Source organism: Phasianus colchicus, chromosome 1, assembly GCF_987193195.1.
Source record: "Phasianus colchicus chromosome 1, bPhaCol1.hap1.1, whole genome shotgun sequence".
In the NCBI taxonomy this organism is placed as follows: domain Eukaryota; kingdom Metazoa; phylum Chordata; class Aves; order Galliformes; family Phasianidae; genus Phasianus; species Phasianus colchicus.
In genome coordinates, this window is record NC_143436.1 from 72509682 (window position 1) to 72531117 (window position 21436).

At 44.0% G+C, this 21436-nt stretch overlaps 2 protein-coding genes across 3 annotated transcripts; one reads left to right on the top strand and one right to left on the bottom strand.

The window, feature by feature from the left end:
* Positions 1–3014, bottom strand: LOC149919730 (polycystin family receptor for egg jelly-like). The gene is made up of 2 exons (XM_090147632.1): positions 396–3014; positions 1–141 (listed from the first exon to the last, which is right to left on the bottom strand). The coding sequence occupies exons 1-2, from the start codon at positions 2863–2865 to the stop codon at positions 86–88; spliced, it is 2526 nt and encodes an 841-aa protein (XP_090003758.1). The 5' UTR covers positions 2866–3014; the 3' UTR covers positions 1–85.
* Positions 2957–19650, top strand: LOC149919731 (tetratricopeptide repeat protein 38-like). 2 transcript variants are annotated; one of them, XM_090147644.1, is made up of 14 exons: positions 2957–3280; positions 5354–5431; positions 5766–5847; positions 6717–6888; positions 8720–8893; positions 10545–10620; positions 11387–11506; positions 13748–13807; positions 14405–14443; positions 14606–14687; positions 15539–15704; positions 16578–16737; positions 17011–17084; positions 17851–19650. In XM_090147644.1, the coding sequence occupies exons 1-14, from the start codon at positions 3257–3259 to the stop codon at positions 17942–17944; spliced, it is 1401 nt and encodes a 466-aa protein (XP_090003770.1). In that variant the 5' UTR covers positions 2957–3256; the 3' UTR covers positions 17945–19650. The 2 variants fall into 2 exon arrangements, with proteins under 2 accessions (XP_090003770.1, XP_090003768.1); XM_090147642.1 differs by lacking the exon at positions 8720–8893 and having other exon boundaries at positions 3168–3280.
* Positions 19651–21436: the final 1786 nt, after the last annotated feature.

Sequence of the window (21436 nt, forward strand, 5' to 3'; positions counted from 1 at the left end):
TGCTAACTGAAATGTTGATGATTCGGTATCTTTCCTTGCAATAAGAACGTTTGCTTCTTCAGGCAGGATCCCTAGCAGATCCCCATTAGCCTTGGTCTCTGTCATTTTGAAGCCCAAGATGTCTGTTGCAATTTCTGAAGTATAATTCAACCAAGGGAAAGGGTTTTCATCAAACTCAAACAGGGCAGTGGAAATGACTGCATCGTAAGACAATCTTGAAGAGTTTCCATTTTTTAGTGTTGGATAGAAACAATTCCTGCAGGTTTCTGTGGTAGAGAAAGCATTTGCAACATCCCAGCTTTCGTCCTTCATCAGAGTGATCTTCCAGTTGCTGGTTTCCATGATAGTGTCTTCCTCCCCAGGGACTTTGCCTTGGAAGACAATCTCAGTTAAGTTTTCCATGATGGAAAAGACTTGCGTGACTGCACTAACATTGACCTTCCTGCGACGCAGAAGAGCAGCTCTCAGGATGTTGGACACGCATTTTAGTATTCCACTGGTCTGAATTTCTGCTTGTTCAGACCAGTGGCTCTCGTTCCTCTGTGTTTTCAAGACCCCGGTTACTTCAGTCAGTTTTGTAATGGCAATCTCTTGTGATCGAGCATTCACTTCCTCAGGTCGCTCTGTGACTTTAAAAAGAGAGGCTACCACTTGGTTAATTTCCATGGTGCTCTCAACCGAAACATTCAGGGCTGCCTTAATCAGGCTTTCCCTCAACTGAGCCTTGGGTATCGGGAGTGTTGGTGCGGCTTCGATGTAGTTTAGCACAGAGGCTGCAAGATAAGCCAAATAACCCGCATTGAAATAGTCTCCGGTCTGGAGATAAGCTGTCATGGGCGCACCTGAACCACTCACTGAGGCAAGCAGTTCATGAAACACAACAGCTAGTGGTCGACTTCTGACTGGGTTCTGTGCTCTGACATGCAGACTCAGTTGGGTAAATGCCCCCAGAGAATCATACACTTGAACGTACAGTGTCAGAGCATATCTCCGAGAGGGTACACCAACTGGGAGGAGAGATGGAGGCATTCTAGGCTGATAGCCGAAGTACAGAATTGTGCCAAATGTGTTATCCTCCACCGAGTTGATTTTGGCAGTTTTGGATATGTCGGAAGCTACTATGACTTTGTATGTCAGGGGTAAGTTGCTGTCAGAAAATCCGCTGCACTGGACAACAAATTTTGTCAGGAAAGCTGTACCGCGGCGTGGGCTGATGCTACACTTGCCAGCCCTGGGTGGAGAATTTACTTTAAATGCATATCTGTAGAGTGATGACCTACCACCCCAGGTAGTCACTTTTAGAAGTAGTATGTATGATTGATCTGTAGTACTGGTAAAAGTCAAAGCATGTATAGAAAGATAAGCACCAGACCTGCCCGTCGATGTTCTGGAAGACCAGTCAAAGCTAATTTCTGTGGAATTTTCCAACCAAAGCGACCAGTGGTAGACTGGCTGGCTGCTCGTTCCACAGTTGAGGCATTTGCCTGACAACGTAAACCTCTCTGTCGGAATTACAGCGCTGCCACAGTTTTCAAGGCACGCCACATCCAGGAGAGGAGAGAAGCCAGACTGCACCTTCACGCTTTGGTCGGCATAACTCTTTCTTCTGTCCTTTTGAATGACTAAGCGGAAGTGGTAGACAGTGTTTCCCGGCAGCGATTCCGGTGCGACCACTTGAACAGCTCCTGAAGATGTCAGCCACCTCAAATCCCTCTGGGCTGGATGACACTTATTTCCCGCACCAATTCTCATGCTTTCATAGTCCGATAGCTTTTTAGTGCAGTACCACGTAAACGTGATTCCCTTCAGTCGTTCCGGCGAATCGGGGTCATAGGACACAGAGCCATCAAGAGTCCAATTATCAAAAAAGCCCACTGTCCGGAAGACGCCTCCTGCAATGCCTGCCACAAGATCAGTTCTCTCTATCTCGAGGAAAATTCTGTCTGTCTTACTGAAGGTTCTCTTGGTCCCGAGCACGTATACTGAAGCAGTAAAATAGACCTGATACATTCCATAATCCAAGGTCCAGCTGGGAACCGTTAACTGCACTGTGTTGACACCGTGCATCGATGATATATTTAAAGGCTGGTCCCAGTCTGGATTGGTTTTCATGTCCTTCACAGCATAGAATATCCACTGAGGCTTTATGGACAAGCGGAGGTTGCAGTCCACTAGCACTCTAGCATACAGGTAAAATGTTGTCCCCTTTTTCTGACGTATGACAGAGGTGTGAAGAGGAGGTTTTTGAATCGTAACCGAGTTTAATTTGCAGGCTGCTTCCTGGTGAAGCACTGCCAGCTCTGTTGTTTTTGAAGCATCATCCCTGACTCTCGGGAGAGCTGGTGTCAGTCCACTTTGGTTGCTACTCACTTTTGCCACGAACCCTTGGTGTTCCTCAGGATCCCAGGGGAAAGCGGCCCATCTTGCTGATATCTGGATGCTCAAGTTGTGATAAAGGCACTCGGGTGCAGCGCATGAGGCAGACGAGCACTGCACTGTCATGACACTGGGGGCCACGGGCCGGAGAGCGCTTCCCGGGGAGAGGCCTGTCCGGAGTGTGAACTGCCCTGACCAGGAGGAGGTGTTCTTCACCCAATCCCAATTCAGGTACCAGCGGCAGTGCGGCGGGGAGGCAGGCTGCCTCCCTTTACTCTCTGCCTCCGCTCTCGCTTCCGGGGCTGGCAGGTACCCCAGTCGCAAGTTGCCATTGCCCTGGCAGGAGAGCCATCCCTCGCCGCTGAGCCCTTCGGAGCCGCGTCCGCGAGCTCCGAGGCAGGTGACCGCCAGCGGCGCCGGCTGCAAGCGCGGGGAGGAGGCTTGCAGGGAAAAAGTGAGCAGCTGGAGCAGAAAAAGCAGCGTGGGCATGGCCGGACGACGGGCGAGGGAAAGCGCTCGTCCTGCGGCGTGACCTGCCGGCGGCTGCCGGTTGCGTAGCGCCAACTGTCAGCGGGTGACCTCGAAAGCCAGAACGTTCTGCGTGCAGACCGGTACCTGCCGCCCTCCTCCATGGCGCGGCTTGCAGAAGAACCACGTCGGCTTTCGAGACGGCCCCTGGGACGGGCTGCCCAAAGGGGCCACGGACCGCACAGAGCGCGGCAGGCACCGCGTTGCGCTCAGCGCGGCGGTCCGAGAGGAGGAGCGGCCCCGCACGCCCCGCCCCGCAGACCGCCCCGGCCCGGCCCGGCCCCTTCTCCTGCGTGCTCTGGGAAGCGCGGAGTCGCTCGGGCGAAGGCTGAGAAGGGGTTGCGGGACGGCCATGGCACCGCTGAGGGACTGCAAGGTACGGCTGGGCCGGAAAGGAGCGGCGCAACGACGGAGCCGCGCCGAGCCGAGGGGCCGTTCCGCGGCCGCAGGTTGGCGGGCGGCTGTGCCCGCTGTGCCCGCGGGTCCCGCAGCTGCCGGGAGAGCGGGCGGCGAGAGCGAGCAGGCCCTGCTTCGGCCGCCGCCGGGGCGTGGGGCCGGGGAAGGAGCCCGCGGTTGGGAGCTGCGGCCGCTGAGGCTGGGAGGGGCGCGAGGAGCCGGCCCTGCCTTCGTGCGGCCTCGTCCGGGGTCGTCCCGAGAGGCGCGGTTCGGGGAGCTTCGCTCGCCCTGGGGCTGGAGCAGCGGGCTGAGTCCTGCCCCTTCCCTCTGGGGGGAGCCAGGAAACCTGCAAGCTGCAGCCCTGGCTTGGCTGCTCTCTCGGCCAGTTTCTTCTTGCTGTTTCTGAACTCACGCCTGAAAAAAAGAAAAACCAAGTTCGTGATTTTATATTGTAGAGTACTTGCAAGGGCGTAATGTGAACTCTCCGGTACTTGAATGGTTGGAATGTGAGCCTGTAATCACATTTCGGAGGGAAAGCTTTAGACTATTGTTTAAAGAATGTCTTCCAGTCTACCTAAAAGCTTTGACAATGAAGACAGATGTGAACAAGTTGGGAAGGGATGCGCCTGAGATTGTGTCTCAACCAATTACAGGCGAGAGAGGAGATTCTTTCATATATTTATACCCACTGGCAAGATTAAGACACAACGTGTGCAATGTTTGTCCAACCAGTTTATTATAAATCCTAGTCACTCAGGGAGATGGGGAAGGGCAATGCCAGGCAATGGAAAAGAGATAGGAAATAAAAGCAAGGGGTCTTTGTGGAAAGTGTGAGGGATTGTCAGCACCCTGGGTCTAACCTAGCCTGTGGCTGTCCGTTGATCCCAGGAACTTGTCCAGTCACTGTGAGAGATAGGAGAAAGCCAGGAAGCTTGGCTGCAAGCAGGACCCAGGAGGTTCTTTCATAAGGGGTTTGTTTTTCTCAGGGAATTTCTCTCCAGTATGCTTAGTATAGTGTATACCTTTTATCACCCACTTTTCCACTACTTTTTTTTTTTTTCTTTCTTTTCTTTCTGTTAGCTTGATACTCCTGGCCCTCCAGATCAACAGGGAGTGGTGCCTTCATTGCCATGCTCGAGCATTATCGCATTTTGCAGTGGCCAGCTCTATCAAGCAGGGCCTCCTCCTCCAAATTCTGTTTATCTTTATAACCATAATCAAAAGTTGTGGCACAGTGACACCCACCACTTGTCCTCCTAGATAATTCACAGTTGTCAGTTAGAGCCTTATCTCCAAAAAGGCCTCATAAAGTGAGCTCTGAGCCAAGGTGTTAGGGCAAAAGGACCAGTGCAATGGAAAGTTGTTATGAAGAGTAAGAGTCTCCAAGGATCTAGGCTCACAGAAAAAATTCCATGAAAGAGCAACCTCCAGTATGAGAGCATTCCTGAGTGCCCTTACATAAGTCCAAGAGGGTGGAGTCTGGCTTCCAGAGTTGATTGGGTCTTTTCTTCAGGTGCTCAATCAGTCCTTCAGGCAGTGACTCAGCAGTTCACATACACAAGGGAGGGGGGAGAGGGGAGAAAGAGTTGATCATAGATTGTGTGATGACAAACTTGTGGTTGTGTTGCCATCCTGTGTGGGAAAACACTGCGCTGCTGTCACGTGTAGAAAACCAGGGCCTTAATTCAGCATGTGACAATTCCACGTGAGGTGTACCTGCAGCAGAGAAACTTGTCAAAAGGGAACCATAATGGGTTGAGAACCGTTGTTGCATTTTGATGTCTGTAGCCTGTTAAGTTTTGCCGTTCATGATGTGTTGGTTCTTCCTCCCCACTGCTAACCACAGCTAACGGAGTTGATTGCCGTAATGTAATGTCATCTGTAATTACGGCTGCAGAAAATGTTTCTGTGGCTGCTCAAGTTGTCTGTGCAGCACAGGAACACAACAAAAAAATAGTTGAAAAGCATCAGTAAATCATTGCTTTTGAAGTTTGTGGCTGCGTTTGGACAAGCAGTGCATGGAATAAGCAGTTCTTTTTTGTTTCTGGTGCAGGCCTGGCAGGATGCTGGACTTGGGCTGTCCACCGCTAGCAACGAAGCCTGTAAACTATTTGATGCTACGCTAAGCCAGGTATGACATAAAGCAACAGCAAGAGAATGGAGGGTGTTGTGCACCAAGTAGTCTTTGCTGTGGCTGATTTTTGAATTTCTGACTGTCTGGAAGATGAGAAAACGGTGTACTAAGTGTAAAGATTCTCTTTTGTCTTGCTTCCTTTAACTTTAAGCTGCCTGGCACCCTGGGCTACCTGATCTGGTGCATGTTTGACTTGTTGGCAACCCTGCCAGTGGAAGGGGGTTTGAATCTAGATGATCTTGGAGTTCCCTTCTAGCCCAAGCCATTCTGTCATTCTGTGGGAGGATGAGAAGATGGCCAGTGTCATTGGCACTGTCTCTCTCTTTTGCAGTATGCGACGTGGCGCAACGATGAGAATCTAGGAGGCATTGAAGGGTGTCTTTCCAAGTTAAAGGCTGCGGATCCGAATTTTGGTAAGTGTAACCTTTAACTGTTATTATGGGAAGTGCTGGATGATACGTAAATCACTCCAAAAGTAATGCCTCCTTTTTATTTCCACTTAAACTGCAATGGATTCAAGGAGCACAATGACACAATTTTTTTCTGCTACAAAACAGAGTTTTTCAACATAGTCAACAGTACTAGCTATAGATTGTTCAGAGACGATCAAGAGCATGTATGCCACACTTGTAAAAATCTGCACCAGCAGAGGTGGCCTGTTGTTGGCTCTGCTGAGATGTATCACCTGCCAACTCGCTGCGTTGACACCCACTGTTTGGTCTCCATAAGTGTTCAGCAAGCATCAATAATGTCAGGAGTTGCTATTGTTTCTGCGTGAAGGAATTCAGGGACACAACTTTGCTTCATACGCACCTCCATGTCAGACACCGCTTTATCAGACTGCCCCTCTGCTGCCATCTGTCACACAACAACAATATGTTACAGAATATTGGCTGGAAAGTTCTACTGCTATACCAACATTTGCCTCTGACATTGTGGATCAGTGTAATAAAATGGGAGGTATTACTTTTGGAGCAGCCCTTCTATCATGTTTCTTTGTGTTTGCTGTACCTCATTTTGGCAAGTAGCAACTGGTGTGTGGTATAAAATTCTGTCGTTCGTCTTTAGAAGGGAGAGCAGGCTGTGGTGATGTTTCCATGTTTTTCACTCAAGTCTTTTGTAATGCCTGTCATGAAGGGCAATGAAAAGTTGAACTTATGAGTCTTTGACTACAAATGAGACCCGTTTTCAACCAGACCAACCCAAACCTCTTGATGCTCATATAGAGACGAATTATGTGCATTTCTGTGCTGCTCATGATGTCAGTTGTTGATTTCCGTAGTAATGGGACATGTCATTGCTAATGGATTGGAGCTTATTGGCGCTGGAAGCTCAGTGCGGCTCAACAAAGATCTGGGCAGTGCGCTGGAAACAATGATGACGCTGTCAAGATCTCAGCCTCTGACTGAGCGGGAGAAGCTTCACGTATTGGCCTTGGACATGTTTGCCAGTGGGTAAGTGGCTGGGCCTGTGTGGAAGAGGACAATAGCTGGTTTTGTCATGCAAGGCCTTCTGTCTGTTGCTGTGTACTGCTGCCTCACGCTGTGTCCCATTTGCTCTTCTGTTCTCCACTTTCTTGTCACGAAAAGTACTGTGAAGAGCTTAAGCTATCAGAGGTCAAGGCGTTGCCTTGTAGGGTTGTGTGCTAGCAGTCTAACCAGTCATGTAGCAAAAATCAGGATCAGGTGTTTGTTACTGTTCTATTGTCTCCCAGAATTGTGTGGCCATCAGTGCTGTAGGAGGGGAAGTTCAGTATGGCCTCTGTCATATCTTTAGCACTTCTTTTTTTTAAATCTGTCTTAACTACATCAGCAGAGTAAAGGGTTTAGAAATGAGATACTTTTATGTATAACTACTCTAAGGTCTGCTGTAACATAATACATTCTTTGAACCACACAAGCAAATCCTCAAACGTCCTTTTCACAGAATTGCTGGAGATGGAATGGACCATGAAAGACTGTTGAGTCCACCACCAGATGAGTCCACATGAGTCTTGAATATCTCCATAGAAAGAGACTTTTCAGCCCCTCTGGGCAACCTGTTCCAGTGCTCCTAGTGTCAGGAAGTAGAGTGGGAGCTGCTAGTTATCAGCAGTTCTGTGAAGCATTATTGTTCCATTCAGTACGATGAATTTCTTTGCACTCTAGAGAAGTAGTCATTCACTTTTATAATTCATCAAACAAGTGAACGTGGCTTTACCTCACATAATTCATAGCAAAGGTAAAGAGGAAGCTACTGAAGCCCTGCTAGAATGGATTCAGTTCCCATTGGAACAAAGGTGTCTGTGTGCCTGTGACTCTGGATTAATTATCAAATTATAGAATGGCTTAGCACGTAAAACATCTTCAAGATGATCAGGCTGAACTACCAAGTTCCGTCATTATACCAGGTTCTCTAGTGTAAATACTTCTGGGAGTGGAGGGGTTGGGACTCCACCACTTCCCAGGGCTACCTGTTCCACTGGCAGCCCCCTGACTGCTACCTCCTTTCAGGTGGAAGTTCCAAACGGAACAGCCTGTTCCCTCTGTTGCTCCTGAAATGTCTTGTTTTACAGTCCCTTCAACTTTGTTGCTCTTCTGTGAACGTGTTCCAGCAACTCAATATCATTTTTATAGTGAGAGGCCCAGAAGTGAACGCAGTAGTCAAGGTGCAGCCTCACTACTGCTGAATATGGGCTCAATCTTTTTCCTCATCCCTCTGACCACACTGTTTGTGATGCAGGCCTGGTTGCCATTGGCCTTGCTGGCTACGTGGGCACACTGCTGGCTCACGTTCAGCTGGTTGTCAGCCAGCACCCCCAGCTCTTCTTCTGCTGAGCAACTTTCCGCCAATCATGCATAAGTCTGTACCACTGTAAGGGGTTGTTGTGACTCCAGTGGAGGACTGGGGACTTAGCCTTGTTGAATGTCATGCAGTTGGACTTAGTCCTTTGATCCAGCCTTTCCAGATCCATCTGCAAAGCTTTCCAGCTCCCAAGCAGTTAACAGCAGATCTCTGTACCAAGTTCACGTTCAATCTCATGGGAAAATCTTTATGTTCAAGCTTGTGTCTTTTTCCTTGCCTTTTGCAGCTTTTGTAAGAATGCTTTTTAATGTGATTCCCTAGTAAGTGCCCTGTTTAAATAATGTCATTGTTTCTTAAAGAAAAAAACAAACTTAACTAAAATTTGTTCAAGAAGAAAAAGGCATTTGTTGTTGAATCTTTTTCAGAATAGCAGGAGTTTAGAACTAACAGCAGGGGCAGGTATGCATGTCTTCTTTCAACGATCAAAACTTTTGTTTATAGACAGCGTCCAAAAGCTTGTGATGTATGGGAACAGATTCTACAGAACCATCCAACTGACTTGCTAGCCCTCAAATTTTCCCATGACACTTATTTCTCCCTGGGATATCAAATACAAATGCGAGATTCTCTTGCTCGGGTTTTTCCCTTCTGGACACCTGATGTTCCTCTGAGCAGGTAGGTCATGCTTCATTTTCAAAATTGCTCTGCATCTGATGTATGCATACTTCTAGGTTTTAGGTTCCACGCATCTAAATAATAGGATTTGTTAGAAATGGAAGTGTAGACAAGATTTAGAGCTTATAAATGAAGTCGAGTGAATTATAGGTGACACCAGCTTGAACATCTCCCCTGTCTCCCTGCTGACACTGTTAGTGAGGTTGTTTTGTTCAGTTTCCAGAAGTGAGCGGTGGCACATTTAGTGATTTTTGCTGTCAAATAAGGCACGTGTCATGTAACGCCTAAGGTAGAATTGTGTCCTCACCAAAGGCAGTGGCAAAATGCCTTCAGGCTCTTGTGTGCCCATTTGTTTTTTTTTCTGTGGACAAATGCTCTGTACCTCAGTATCCAGGACAGAATGTTTTTCTCTTCCACAAACAGTGCAGACAGTGTAGACTGAATATCAACCTAGTAATGAAACAATGGCATCGTTCAGTCTCACAGCTCAGAAGGCAGTGTCATTTTTCCATCTGTGTCAACTGAAAAAAATGTGAAATCTTTTGTTCTTCTTATATATGCTAACGTCATTCGTTGGGGAGGTAGGACTTAGCAGTTTGGACTGTGCTTTTGTAAATTGTTTTTGGTGCAGTTCTACCAAGCTGAAAACTCTTATCCTCTTAATTGGGTACAATTAAGGAGCATTAATCTCAGGAGCATGTAACAGCCCAGTTTCTTTGGGCCTTTATTGCTTGATGATGCTACCTTTGCCACATTGCATTATGGTGCTTGCGTTCAGTAGGCAGTGAAGAAAGTGCTGATGGTTGCAGACATATGTGCTACCTTTGAGATACTCAGATAACCTTGGTGACAGCACTTTCTTACTTCTGAACATCTAATTTTTCATTTTTACAACTGCTCTGTGCAACTCTTAATTCCAGATTATCCAAAAGGGTAAATGTCAGCAGCTCTTAAATTCCTGGTGGTATGCCTCTTGTCACTGATACCTGTACTGGCATTTTTGGGCCTCCCCTTTCCAATGAGGAGTAGTTCATTGTTCCGTATTCTGCAAGCTTGAATTCTTTGAGTCCTAAAACAGCAGTGTGGTTTGCCACCAACAGCAGCCTGACAGTGGATGTCTTTCAGCTACAGCCCAGTGGGTTCAAGGAGCTGGAATAGTCACCTTTAGAAACCAGAGTGTGTTTTGACACACTCCCACTCACCGCATTCGAAATGTAAATCTGAAGTCACTTGTGGGTGCTTTCTGTTTCCTTGTTGGTAAAATTCAATTTGTTACAAAACACATTGAATTTGAAAAATAACAGTGGTTGAGACTAACTACAGGAATGGAGGCATTGAGTCTAAATGTTGTCTCCATTAGCTACAATTCAGCATTGAAAAAGCTGTGTTCCCGGTTCCACGTGATGCTTTTGGCCATGCAGTCAATACCTTCCACGTTTTTAGTATATCTGTTGGGCGTGAGGGAGGGTTGGTCTGTTGTTAAGTACACACATTTATAATAGGTAGGCCGTGAGCTCTTCCTGTTGCTCAGTATTGTGACGTAGTTTGCAAGGACTGTTTTGAGTTAAATGCTGTTTCTAGTATGTTTTTCAATCCTTGCTTAAATCTAGTTCTACATGGGTAAAGTGTTGTTCCTTTCCATTTTGCTTAGCTACGTGAAGGGCTACTATGCTTTTGGACTCATGGAATCCAACTTTTTTGATCGTGCAGAGAAGCTTGCCTATGAGGTAAACTGCCTGTTCTTGATGGTAAAATGTTTTTAGAATTGTTAGTCCTGTGCTCCCTATCTCTGAGTGATGTTTTGCACGAATGCTGTAAACTGACTCTTTGTTATTGCAATTTTTAGTAGAAGTAGAAAAGGCTTAACATGGAAATGTTCAGTTTCATAGGTAACTATTCTTAACTATCCCTTAGAATACTCTGTACCTTTTGTTGCATCCCCCTTAGCATAACAAGCTGTTAATTTCTAGTAAAGAATGTTAAATTGGTCTATTTATTTATTTATTCTGTTGCATCAGAAACAGACGAAACTGCTACTGACTAACCTTACAAAATGGCTAAGATATAATGGAAATTGGAGCAAAGAGGAGATATTTGCTCAGTATTCAGGTCTGGCTGTGGTCTTGAAGGAAGAACCAATTGCTTGTAAGGAACTGTTGTAGGCTGTAGTATGCCTGTGCATGCAACTCTTTCATGGCCAGTTCTGATGTATGTCTTTGGAATGAAATGTTGTTGGATAAGCTTCACTGAATCCTGCATTCTAAAGCTGTTTTGCACATGTTCAGCTCTGTGCAGTAGAATTCAGGACATCTCCAGAAAACTCTTTCTTCCTTTCTATCCAAATCAGTCTTCCAGGTGTAGCTGGTTGGAGCAGTACGGGGTTGTACCTAACATACAGCAAATAAAATTAGTCTCTTGTTTCCCCGTCACCAGTAATAAATGGTTACTTGCCAGTTTGAGAGAATCATGACATTTTCCATTTTTCATTCTTAGGCTTTGGATATAGATCGGACAGATGCGTGGTCAGCTCATACTATAGCTCACGTAAATGAAATGAAAGCAGAGGTGGAGAAAGGGTTGGCGTTCATGAAGGAAACAGAAGACAACTGGAAGGTAAGCTTTGTCACAGCATCTCTGAAAAATATCTTTTTAGGTTGTCTTTGCCTGCTCCAGCCAAGTCCTGCAATTCTTCTTCATCTAATTCCTTTCTGTCTGTACGTGTTACAAGCACCGCAAGTTTCATTAATGAGTAGAAAACTTCACTTGAGGTGCTGTTATCCATGTAGATTTTGAAGCAAGAGGCAGAAAAATGTCTCATATGAAAGGCACGTACTCTGGACCACTTCAAGCCATCATTACTGAGATTACTCAGATGCCAAATTACACGCGAGTTGGGAAGTGTTCATGCAGTCTGTCCTCTCTCAGTGCCTTATGTTAGCTAGGATTTTTGTTTAAATAAAACAACACACCGCTTTTCAAGAAGAGTGTAAGTTGTATGTGCACATACCATAGTTTCTTATTTCTTAGCAGAATGAGCAGGCTAGATGTTTTTGTGACATAAAGCCATGGTTACTGCTGACAGATGTAGCATCAGATAAAACTTTGCTGTGATTATTATGGTTCATTGATATGCACGTGTTCATAGCAGCAAAATGGGCAATGATATTTTCATAAGCCTTTTGCTTAGACTGAGAATCAGACATCAGTTGAGAAACTTGTCTAAATTCTTCTTGTGAACCAAAAATGAGCTGTGAAATAACACATGAAAAGCACACCGTTGAGAAAGCTCATGTAATTAGTTTGTTCTTGTTGCTTTGGGTTTTTTGTTTGTTTGTTTGTTTTTTTGTAGTTTGGTCAGTTTTCTTTGCATCTGGATATGAAAGACTTCACATGTTAACTGTAAGAAAATAAGAAATGATGCTTTTGTCTCTTTACTAGTCTTCTGAAGTTGCTTTGTGTGTCTGACAAGTTAGCTATATAGAAAAACATTGTATTGGACAGCTTAATTAGTCTGTCACGTGGTCTTTTGCTGCAAGTAAATCTTAATTTTTATTTGTGATGTGCAGCCTGTTTTTTCCTGACCATTACCCATGGAGCAGGTAATATGGTAATGTTCAGAGCAGAAGCTTGTGTGGTTTGATCTTGAGAGAACACCCGAGAGTTTGTTTCAGTCAACTGAGGTCATCATTTCACCTCACCCGAAGAACAAAGCTGGATAATGAGACTAGATGGATGGTTTACTTTTCAGGTGTTTTTAAAGTTTATCTGTTCACATATCAAGCTTAGATGTGCAAGCAACCCTCTCTTGAGGTTCATATCTGTCATGTCTTTAGAAAGCATCTCATCCTTTGACACAGTACTTTTAATGACAGTTTGGGAGGCACCTTCAAAACTACCAACAGCCATTTTTGAAATGGGTCTTTAACTTTTGGAAGCCATTTGGACTTAAAATAGTTCTATGTCTCTATCGTTTATACCCTTTATTCGAATAAAACAAAATTTAGAATAAAACAGAAGTAGAATTGTCTGATGTATCCTCTTGCCTGGTCCAGTATAGCTAAGGCTTATAACAGCTGACATTGTCATAATGAAATGTATATATTCACTTATGCATTATTTTTCATTTTAGCCATCATGAAGCCAGTTAAGATATAATCATGTGGAAGAAAGCAGAGCTCTCTAAGGCCTTAAATAAAGTTGCTTGTATCTGGCCTGATCAATTGAAAATTTACTAATGATTGGGATTACCTATCTGTACTGCCAGAGTATTTGGGCTCTATTTGTTGCCCACTTCTCACTTAGCAATTTAATCTCATTCAGAACTCCAAGTCAGCAGCAGAAGAGGGGTTTTGTTTTGTTCAGTGAGCTATTTTGTAGTCAGTAGTAAGACGTAAGTTTAAGAAGTGATTACTCAATCTGAGATGGAAATCTACGTGAGTAGGATGAAGGCCCTCATGAGGCGGGCCTTTCCTATGTACTGTCTAGCCACATTACCTCAGCCACGATCCTTACATGTTAGAGGAGGCAGATCTTACTCTTGAGATAGATAGTTTTTGGATTTTTTTCCTTAAGGAGTGCTGCAGAAGAGTGAATTCTCCTGAGGCATCCAAGCGCAGTTCTTTTATGGAAAAAGACTTGGGGGAAACTTTGATTTTTGTAGCGTCTCCCTGAATTGGAAAGCAGCGAGTGTAACAATGAGAGATTTCCTGTAGGCCAGCTGATGTGAAGTTCTTGTCTGTCCTGTCTTTTGAAGCAGTCGCTTGTTGGAGAGGAAAGCAGAAATCTGCCTAGATATGTTGAAATGAAAAGTTATTCTGTAAATCGTAAGATTTCTCTCCTTTTGCTTTTTTGCAGGGCAGTGATATGCTTATTACCCATAATTACTGGCACTGGGCTTTAGGCTTCATAGAAAAGGTATGAGATGTTTTTTGATTTATGGTCCAGACAATAATTCATCCAATGCTAGTTAAAAGGCAATCCTAACAATTATAGGGATTTATAGGGTATTTCGAGGAATGCTGTTATAAAATAGCACAATGATGCTTTTACAAGATAGTCCTGTAGAACCAGGACTTGCTTATGTTTCATAGTAATGACATAGAAAGCATAGCTCTCAACAGTAGTCTAGCAGCTTGTTTGTTTTGCCACCTTCTGTTTATACAGCTCTTTTTACAGCTTGCTTAAGAAAGTGATTACGTTTTAAGAAGCAGTAGTTTTTGCAAAGAATCCTGAAAGGGAGATGAGGAAGAGAGATGAAACCTCATCTTTCTCCCTTGTGTGTAACACACGTCAGTATTTGTTTTCGTTATTAAATGAAAACTAAATATACTGGTTATTTTAGCTAGTAAATCCTGCTTTATCTTGGTCTTTTTTTTTTTTTTCTCTGAAATCATGAGACAGTGAAGTAATGTTATGGCATCTCTTAATGATATTTGTATCTTTGGTTGCTACCCATCACTCTTGCTTAGTCTACCAGAATATTAATCACACGGTCCTTGTTTGCTTTTACAGGGGGAATATGAGGCTGCTTTGACAATTTATGACAACCATGTGAGTAGTGGTCTCTTGTGTTTATTGAAGGGCATGATTGTGATATGTGTTTTCTTCCTTCTGTAAAAAATTGAAACCTACCATAATTTTGTACAGTGCACCTAAGTTTAATTATCTGAGTAAGTTTTTGGTAGCACAGCTTATGAGCACTTGTGATTACAGATTGCTCCCAGGCTCCTGTCGGGTAGAAGCATGCTGGATATAGTAGATAGCTCTTCAATGCTGTACAGGCTTCATCTGGAAGGTAGTATATCCAACTGTAATTCTTTTTTAAACAGTATGGGGAACAGTTTTCTTTTTGCCCTCCCTGGTGTGTCAGAAAAGCGTTTAAAGACACTTAGAGAGCAAGCTTGGTCAGTGTTACAGAAGAAATCTTGCCATTCTGCTCTTGAGAAAAGCCCCAATGTGAAATTTATAGTAATAAGCTGAATTGGTTTTGCTGGGATAGAGTTAGTATCTCATTCAGCTTTAGCTAACCTGGGTCATGTATTTATTTATTTGAAAGTTCAGCTTACGTTGTCCCTGGAGATGTGAGGCTGAAAAATCAAGTAAGTTAGCCTCTAAAAAGCTATAGAGCTTTCTCCAAGCAAATTTCAAGTTATTTTGATATTGATTAGCCTCTGGCTTTTGTGTACTCCCGTAACTCATTGGCATTTCTTCTTAACTTTTCAAAGCTAAAATTTGTGTTCCTGAGCAAGGCAAGGAGCAGTGGCTTTCCTAATATGCTACTGAAAGACTAATGATGCACTGGGTTTGTTTATGAAATTCATCTTATTACTCTGTATCATTTGATTGCTGTGGGTGATTTGGAATGACCATCATCTCCAGGCAGATGGCAGCAATCACTTAACAGAGAGAGATCCTCACATAATGCAATCTAGAATGTTGGTGATAAATTACTGACAGTCAATGAACCCTTTGCCCAGATAAGGCAGGCTGTAACTTAACATTACTCTATAATAGAATTTGCCACATCACAGACTGTCTTTTTGAGCTTAGTAGCAGTGCTATCCATGGCTCGTGATGCTGACACATACTACTAAGCAATGCTCTTGCTCGTGGTATTTCTATTAAAAAAATATCTCTTACTCATAGGTGTAAAGCTTGGAGACAGGTGGGACAATGTCCTCAAGCGTGCCAAGAAGCACACCAAAGATCACGTTCTTCTTTTCAATGATGCACACATGCTGATGTCCTCACTTGGAGCCAAAGACCACAAAACTACTCATGAGCTTTTAACAACTCTTCAAGAACTTGCCAAGTAGGTTGAGTGAATTACAGTCCTGTACTGAATAAATATTTTGGCCTCTGAGCATCTGAGTGATGACTTCTCTGTCTTGCAGAAGGGCTCCCACACGATCCTCTCTGCTTTACTGTGTCACTGGGTCAGGCCTGGTTTAAATGGACCAGTGTCCATTTTGGTCATCCCTATAATTATATTTATGAGTTAATGTCTAGAGGGGCTTCTGTTTGTGTTAAGCAAGAATCTCTTGTGTTTGTCACAGACAGTAACGGAACGTTTGCTTTGTATTTTGTAGCTGTGTGTTCGCACTAAGTTATGATACGTGCAGTGGATAAAGGATTTCACCTGTATAACAGTAGGGACATTGTGCAGTGTATGTCAGCTGTCTGTGTTGGTTCTTTCTGCTCTGTTTTGAAAGGAACTAAGCGTTAGCTGGTAGTGAGACTGTCATAGTCCCTGTGTGGGAAATGGATTTCTAAGCAATGCTGAAATAGTTCTTGAGAATTTTGCTTCCGAGTTCACCTATTTGCATGAATTGTGCATTGAAGCTTTTCACCTTAAGAATGTTGTGATTTTCACTCACACCTTGATCAGTATTAAAATTAGTGCAGAGTTCTCTGGCTTTTTTCCCAGCCAAGATGATATGTTGCAAAGGCTTTTGCTTGTGACACGTGCGAATGTGTGCAGAAGACTGAAATCTGATTGACTGATGGGTAATACAAAGGTGAAAGTAAAATACCTCACCAAAAGTAACCGTGTAAGTGTGGTACCTGAACTATCAGGCTTGGTTGAGTCAAAAAATAATTGTTTCTGCAGGCAGTGCCAGGCTGGCATTAAATATGCATCTTTCTGATTGGATTTATGAGAGTTAATCACTTTCTCGTTGTACAGAGAACCTGGCGAAGACCATGAGCTTTCTCTGGCTCCTGGCGTGGGGTTGCCATTATTGCAGGCTTTGGTGGAGTTTGAAAATGGAAACTGTGACAAAGCTGTAGATCTGCTGTACCCGATCCGTTACCAACTCGTCCAGCTCGGAGGCAGTAATGCTCAGGTAAAGGACATCAATAGGAGATGTGACTCAGTCCACTTTCAGTAGCCTCCCTTAGGTGCTTTCATTATTAAGAGCCCTTGATTCCTAGAAGAGGGAAGGACCGAACTGTGCTTGTGACTGCATCCTGTTTGCCAACACTTAGCAGCAGTGTTTGGTATTCAAGGTATCAACAGGAAAACTTCCCTTGGGGGCTGTTGGTAAAGGAGACGATGTAACCAGCAGTACTTTCAAAGTTACTTATTAACTGAGATCTTTACTAACTTCTTTTTTCAGAGAGATATTTTCAGCCAGCTCTTGATTCACGCTGCTTTAAATTGTAAATCCCAAGCCAAACAAAACCTCGCTAAGTGAGTATTTTTCCTGGTCATTTTTTCTTCCTGTGGTGATAGTACTGTTTTAGAATCAGGATGGAGCAGAGCACCTCCAAACAACGTCCATGCTGAAATTACACACAAGCGTTCACGTTAAATGTAGTAACACTTAACTAAGATGGAAAGTGCGATAGCTGTCTGTTCCAGAAGTGCAGTCCTACAGTGTGGATGATTCGTTCATATTTTCAAGGGCAGTTGATTTTCAGATATTCTGTCTTAAACTGTGGCATCTTGCCAGTTGGTTGTATACTTAATGGACACCTAAGTGACCTGCTGGAAATCAAGGTTATTGTAATGATAACAGCTGTTTTACTGGAAAATAGGATGAACCGATTCTGACGTGCATGCTTGCTTTAGTACAAATCTCGAGAGTTTTGTTTAGTAGAAATCATAGATCTTCACTGGCCTGCTGAGAGTTCTGTTCAAATTTAACAGAGCCTGCTGTGCCTGTCTCCTCAGGGGACAATGTGAAGCCTTGCCTGCTTGCCTCTTGAAGTCTTTTTGAAACATGAGTAGTAGATAAAATATCAGAATGACTGTTTTGTGCCCTTAGAGTGCTCATTTTCAGTCTTCTGCCTAATCTCACTGCCAAGGCCAAATGTTTTCAGTAAAGGAAATCAGGAGCAGGTCTTTAGGTGTTGTTTTCCTGCTCTTGTAGGGCTCTTGCTGACAGTCTTATGGGAAAGATGATGTACTCAGTGGCTTTCTTCCTGTTTTCCTGCTACTTATTCTCCTTTTTCAGGTGCCTCCTGAGAGAGCGTGATGTGATGAGACCAAATTCACCAATGACGGAGCGACTTATAAGGAGGGCAGCGGCTGTTCATTCAGTGGCATAAATGTGTCCTCACTGCTAGCAATAAGCTTATCAATCAAAGTCTGGCTGCTTTGGGTGGAGGGATGCTGTGCTGCAAACCGTGCTGGAGAATCCCTAGGAGCAAGAGATCTGCTGACAGCTTACTTGGAAGATACAGCCTGAAATGCAGCTGCTTTAAATCCTGGATGATTCCTCACGGAAATTAGAAGATTACCTGCTTGTAATGCACAGCTATCTGAATCTTCCTGGGACGCTGCTTTTCTAGTAGAGTTTCTGTGAAGTTCCCTCTGAGCATGCTAATATTCAGTACGGTAGTAGTGCCTGGCTTTCAGTCCTTCATTGGCCCTGTTTGTTACTTCATTAATATGTTAAATAATCAGATAATCCAGATAATTCAAATGGACCTTCTCAGCATAAGAACAGAAAAGTATGGGGCCAGAGCCAATAGAGTGTCAAGCTCCCAGTCCATTAAGACTTGATTTACCCTGGCATTACAGATCTGTCTGCCTTTGGAATCTTTTTCCTGGTGCATATTTTTAAACATTCTCTTACAACAAGTTACATTTTTTTTCCTTTCAGTATGTTCCCTCAGAGTTTCCTGGAATTACTAGGTGAATTGAAACCAGACATTAGCTGACTGCTGGTTTGGACTATTTTAGTGTGGATAGTTGCCTGGCATTTTGCCATTTTTTACTAAAAAATTTAAGCCTGAATTTCAGCTAAAACTGTGCAATCTCTGAGTGGTAGTTGTAGCTACAATCTTAGTGCTTTCCTTAGCTTTGGGGAAGTCAGGCCTTACTACCATCTCAACAGCACACATGCCATGTTAGCTAAGTAGAGTTTAAATCTAATTTTCATGCACTTGATAGGGACTTTGGGTGTCTCGGTGCAGATCAGGACTGGAAGGAAGTTCTCACGGAAGGAGAGCTAATAGTAACCGACACGAAGCTTTATCCTGCCACAGATGATGTGTCCGTCTTTGATGCTGCAACTAAGGTGTGATATGAACCTTGAAGCTCTGAGAGTTTCCGGTGCCTCTGGATTTCTGCCTCTGCAGGGTAGCAGAGGTAACATGTTGTCTTGGAGCAGTAATACAAAATTCCCTAGTGGGAAGAAGATAGAATTTCGAAGCAATTCTAAGGCCTTCTTTTGTTCCAGAAGAGACATGCTTCCCTTCAAAGCAATTCTAAGGCCTCCTCTTCTTGTTCCATGAGAGTAATGCTTCCCTCTAACTACCTAAGCTCTGGCATCTGCAAGCACTCCTGGACACGTGCCTGCACCTCTTTCCTTCCAGCTCAGGCTCATCCCCATGTCCCACAGCTACTTCCTCTCACATGTAATGATGAGAGGAAGTTGCTGTGATGCAAAGCACTTGTGTAGCTGGTCCTGCACTTACAGTGGAGTTCCTACACATAGACTTGAAACGAACAAGTGCCTTGCTGCAAGCCTTCTTCCTACATTTAAGGAAAAAATATTTTAGCTATAAATTGATAACAGTGTGAAATCATGTAAAGACTTGCAGCCTTTTGAATCCTGGGGAGACTCATAGTTCACAGCGTATCAGCTAAAGTCAGTAGTTTACATGCCCAGGCATGGCACAACTCATTTTTAGTCTGTGTATTTCAAGCAGTGACTTCAGCAAATAAATTTTTACTCAATGCATGTAAGAAATCTTACAAATCTTACTAGGCAACAAAAGCCTGAGAAATCTGCTGCCTGCTTACAAAATGTGTATCCTAAGTGATGAGTTGCTATGCAAATCTAAGAATGACATTTTTAGTACTTCTGATACAGTATGATTTACAAGTTTGCCTGGTTTGCATCAATAAATTCAAAAAGATGAGCTCAGCTGAACATGCGAGTGACTTCTTTGCCTCTAAGGATGAAGCTTCTAAATGGGTTATTCAACTTGAGTTTCTAAACCTATAAAATATGTGTTGTCTTTTTTTTCCATGAATGTGACTAGAAGCTTTTTCATTCATCATTTCTTTGCATGCATTGCAACTGACCCAAGACCTATAGAGGTGTTACTGTGCCTACCTGTGTACAGCCACCGTGCAGTCTCAAATGACATGCCAGCATTTGACAGTGGTGCATGGGTTTGGTCCATGGTCTCACATCTTCCAGGAAACTGCTCTGCAGTCTTGCAGGCCCAAGGCCTGCAGTCACCTCGTCCTTAAGATTAAAAATCTACTGTTGTCACAGGGCCTGCACATTCACAGTTTATGCTTCTTCGACATTGTTGCCAATATGGCATTTTCTTTGTATGTGCATCTTTGAATGTGCTAGGAAGCAAAGTGAAATTCCAGCACATTCCCGGGGCAGGCTAGGATCAATGGCCCCTGCCCAAACCCACCTCCATATAACGTCTCGCCCCTGTACAGCATCTGAATTAGTGGATTTGGTACAACAATTCCGACAGAAGACAAGGGGAAGTGTACAGCCTGGTTACTTTGATTATGGGACATGGGGCAGAGACTGTTGTGGTCAATGGACCAGAAGTTTCCAAGCTTGCATCGATTGCCTCACACCTTGCCCTTAGGCAAGGACTGTATGCCACTGTGCAACACCATGATGAAAGCCATTCACTAATAGATTGTTTTATGGCAGCATGCTGTATCACTTGTCCCAGTAAGGCCAATGTCCTGGTATGTACAGGTTTATGGTCCTCCACGGAGGACCTCCAAACATTTATTCGTAAGCTAGGGATGAAAGAGGCAATATGTAAGGAAGCCTTTAAAGCCCAGATTTAGTAAAATTTTTGGCCAGAATGGGAGACCTAATTTTACAGAAGGCACCCTCTCACCAATATGGTGTGTTAGTGTCTATAATGAATTTCTTGGCCTCAGAGGCCATTGTTCAGCAGACCACCTACTTGGTGGTTGATCTTGGGGAGATGGGACGCTTAAGAGCAAAGCACAATATTAGGATGGTAGAAGGCACTGAAGTATTTCCAGTTATTAGAACCAGAAAACCCATCCCCCAGACACCCCGATCAGGCCCCATATGGGTGTCCCAAAAACAAATGTTTACAAATTTTATACTGACCAAAGTGACCTTCACCAAGATCAATTGCCAACACAATCGTGTTTTGCTTCAACTGTGGAAATATCTAAGGGTGTATGGGAACTGCTGAGTCACGGCCTGAACCTCTCATTAGTCACCTGAGGTGAGCAATGAGTCAGCCCTGGGAGCACAGGTGAAAGCAATTCACCTGTGCTGCAGGAAGGGGTGGAGCCTGGCTCCACCTCTCCATAGACCCATTTAAGAGCTGACTACCAGTGGGGAAGGATCTCCCTCTCTCTTTGGAAGATCCACTCCACTGGAGTTTCCTGAGTGAGCCCACAACATGGGTAAGCATCCTATTTATTCTCTGTCTTGCTGTGCCTAACTCTCTTGCTTATTTCATTATTATAACATCTTAATATTATTAAATTATATAATATTCCTTTATATAATTTTCATTGCTTATACATAAGGGACTATCAAAAATTTTAAAATACACCCAAAAGAG

Bases quoted from the DNA above. Each gene is read 5' to 3' on its own strand.
- LOC149919730 (XM_090147632.1), bottom strand. From the start codon at position 2,865: ATGCCCACGCTGCTTTTTCTGCTCCAGCTGCTCACTTTTTCCCTGCAA. The intron at 142-395 runs ACTTAACTGAGA...TGGTTGAATTAT, and splicing joins AGTCTTTTCCATCATGGAAA to ACTTCAGAAATTGCAACAGA.
- LOC149919731 (XM_090147644.1), top strand. From the start codon at position 3,257: ATGGCACCGCTGAGGGACTGCAAG. The intron at 3,281-5,353 runs GTACGGCTGGGC...TTTCTGGTGCAG, and splicing joins CACCGCTGAGGGACTGCAAG to GCCTGGCAGGATGCTGGACT. The intron at 8,894-10,544 runs GTAGGTCATGCT...CATTTTGCTTAG, and splicing joins CCTGATGTTCCTCTGAGCAG to CTACGTGAAGGGCTACTATG.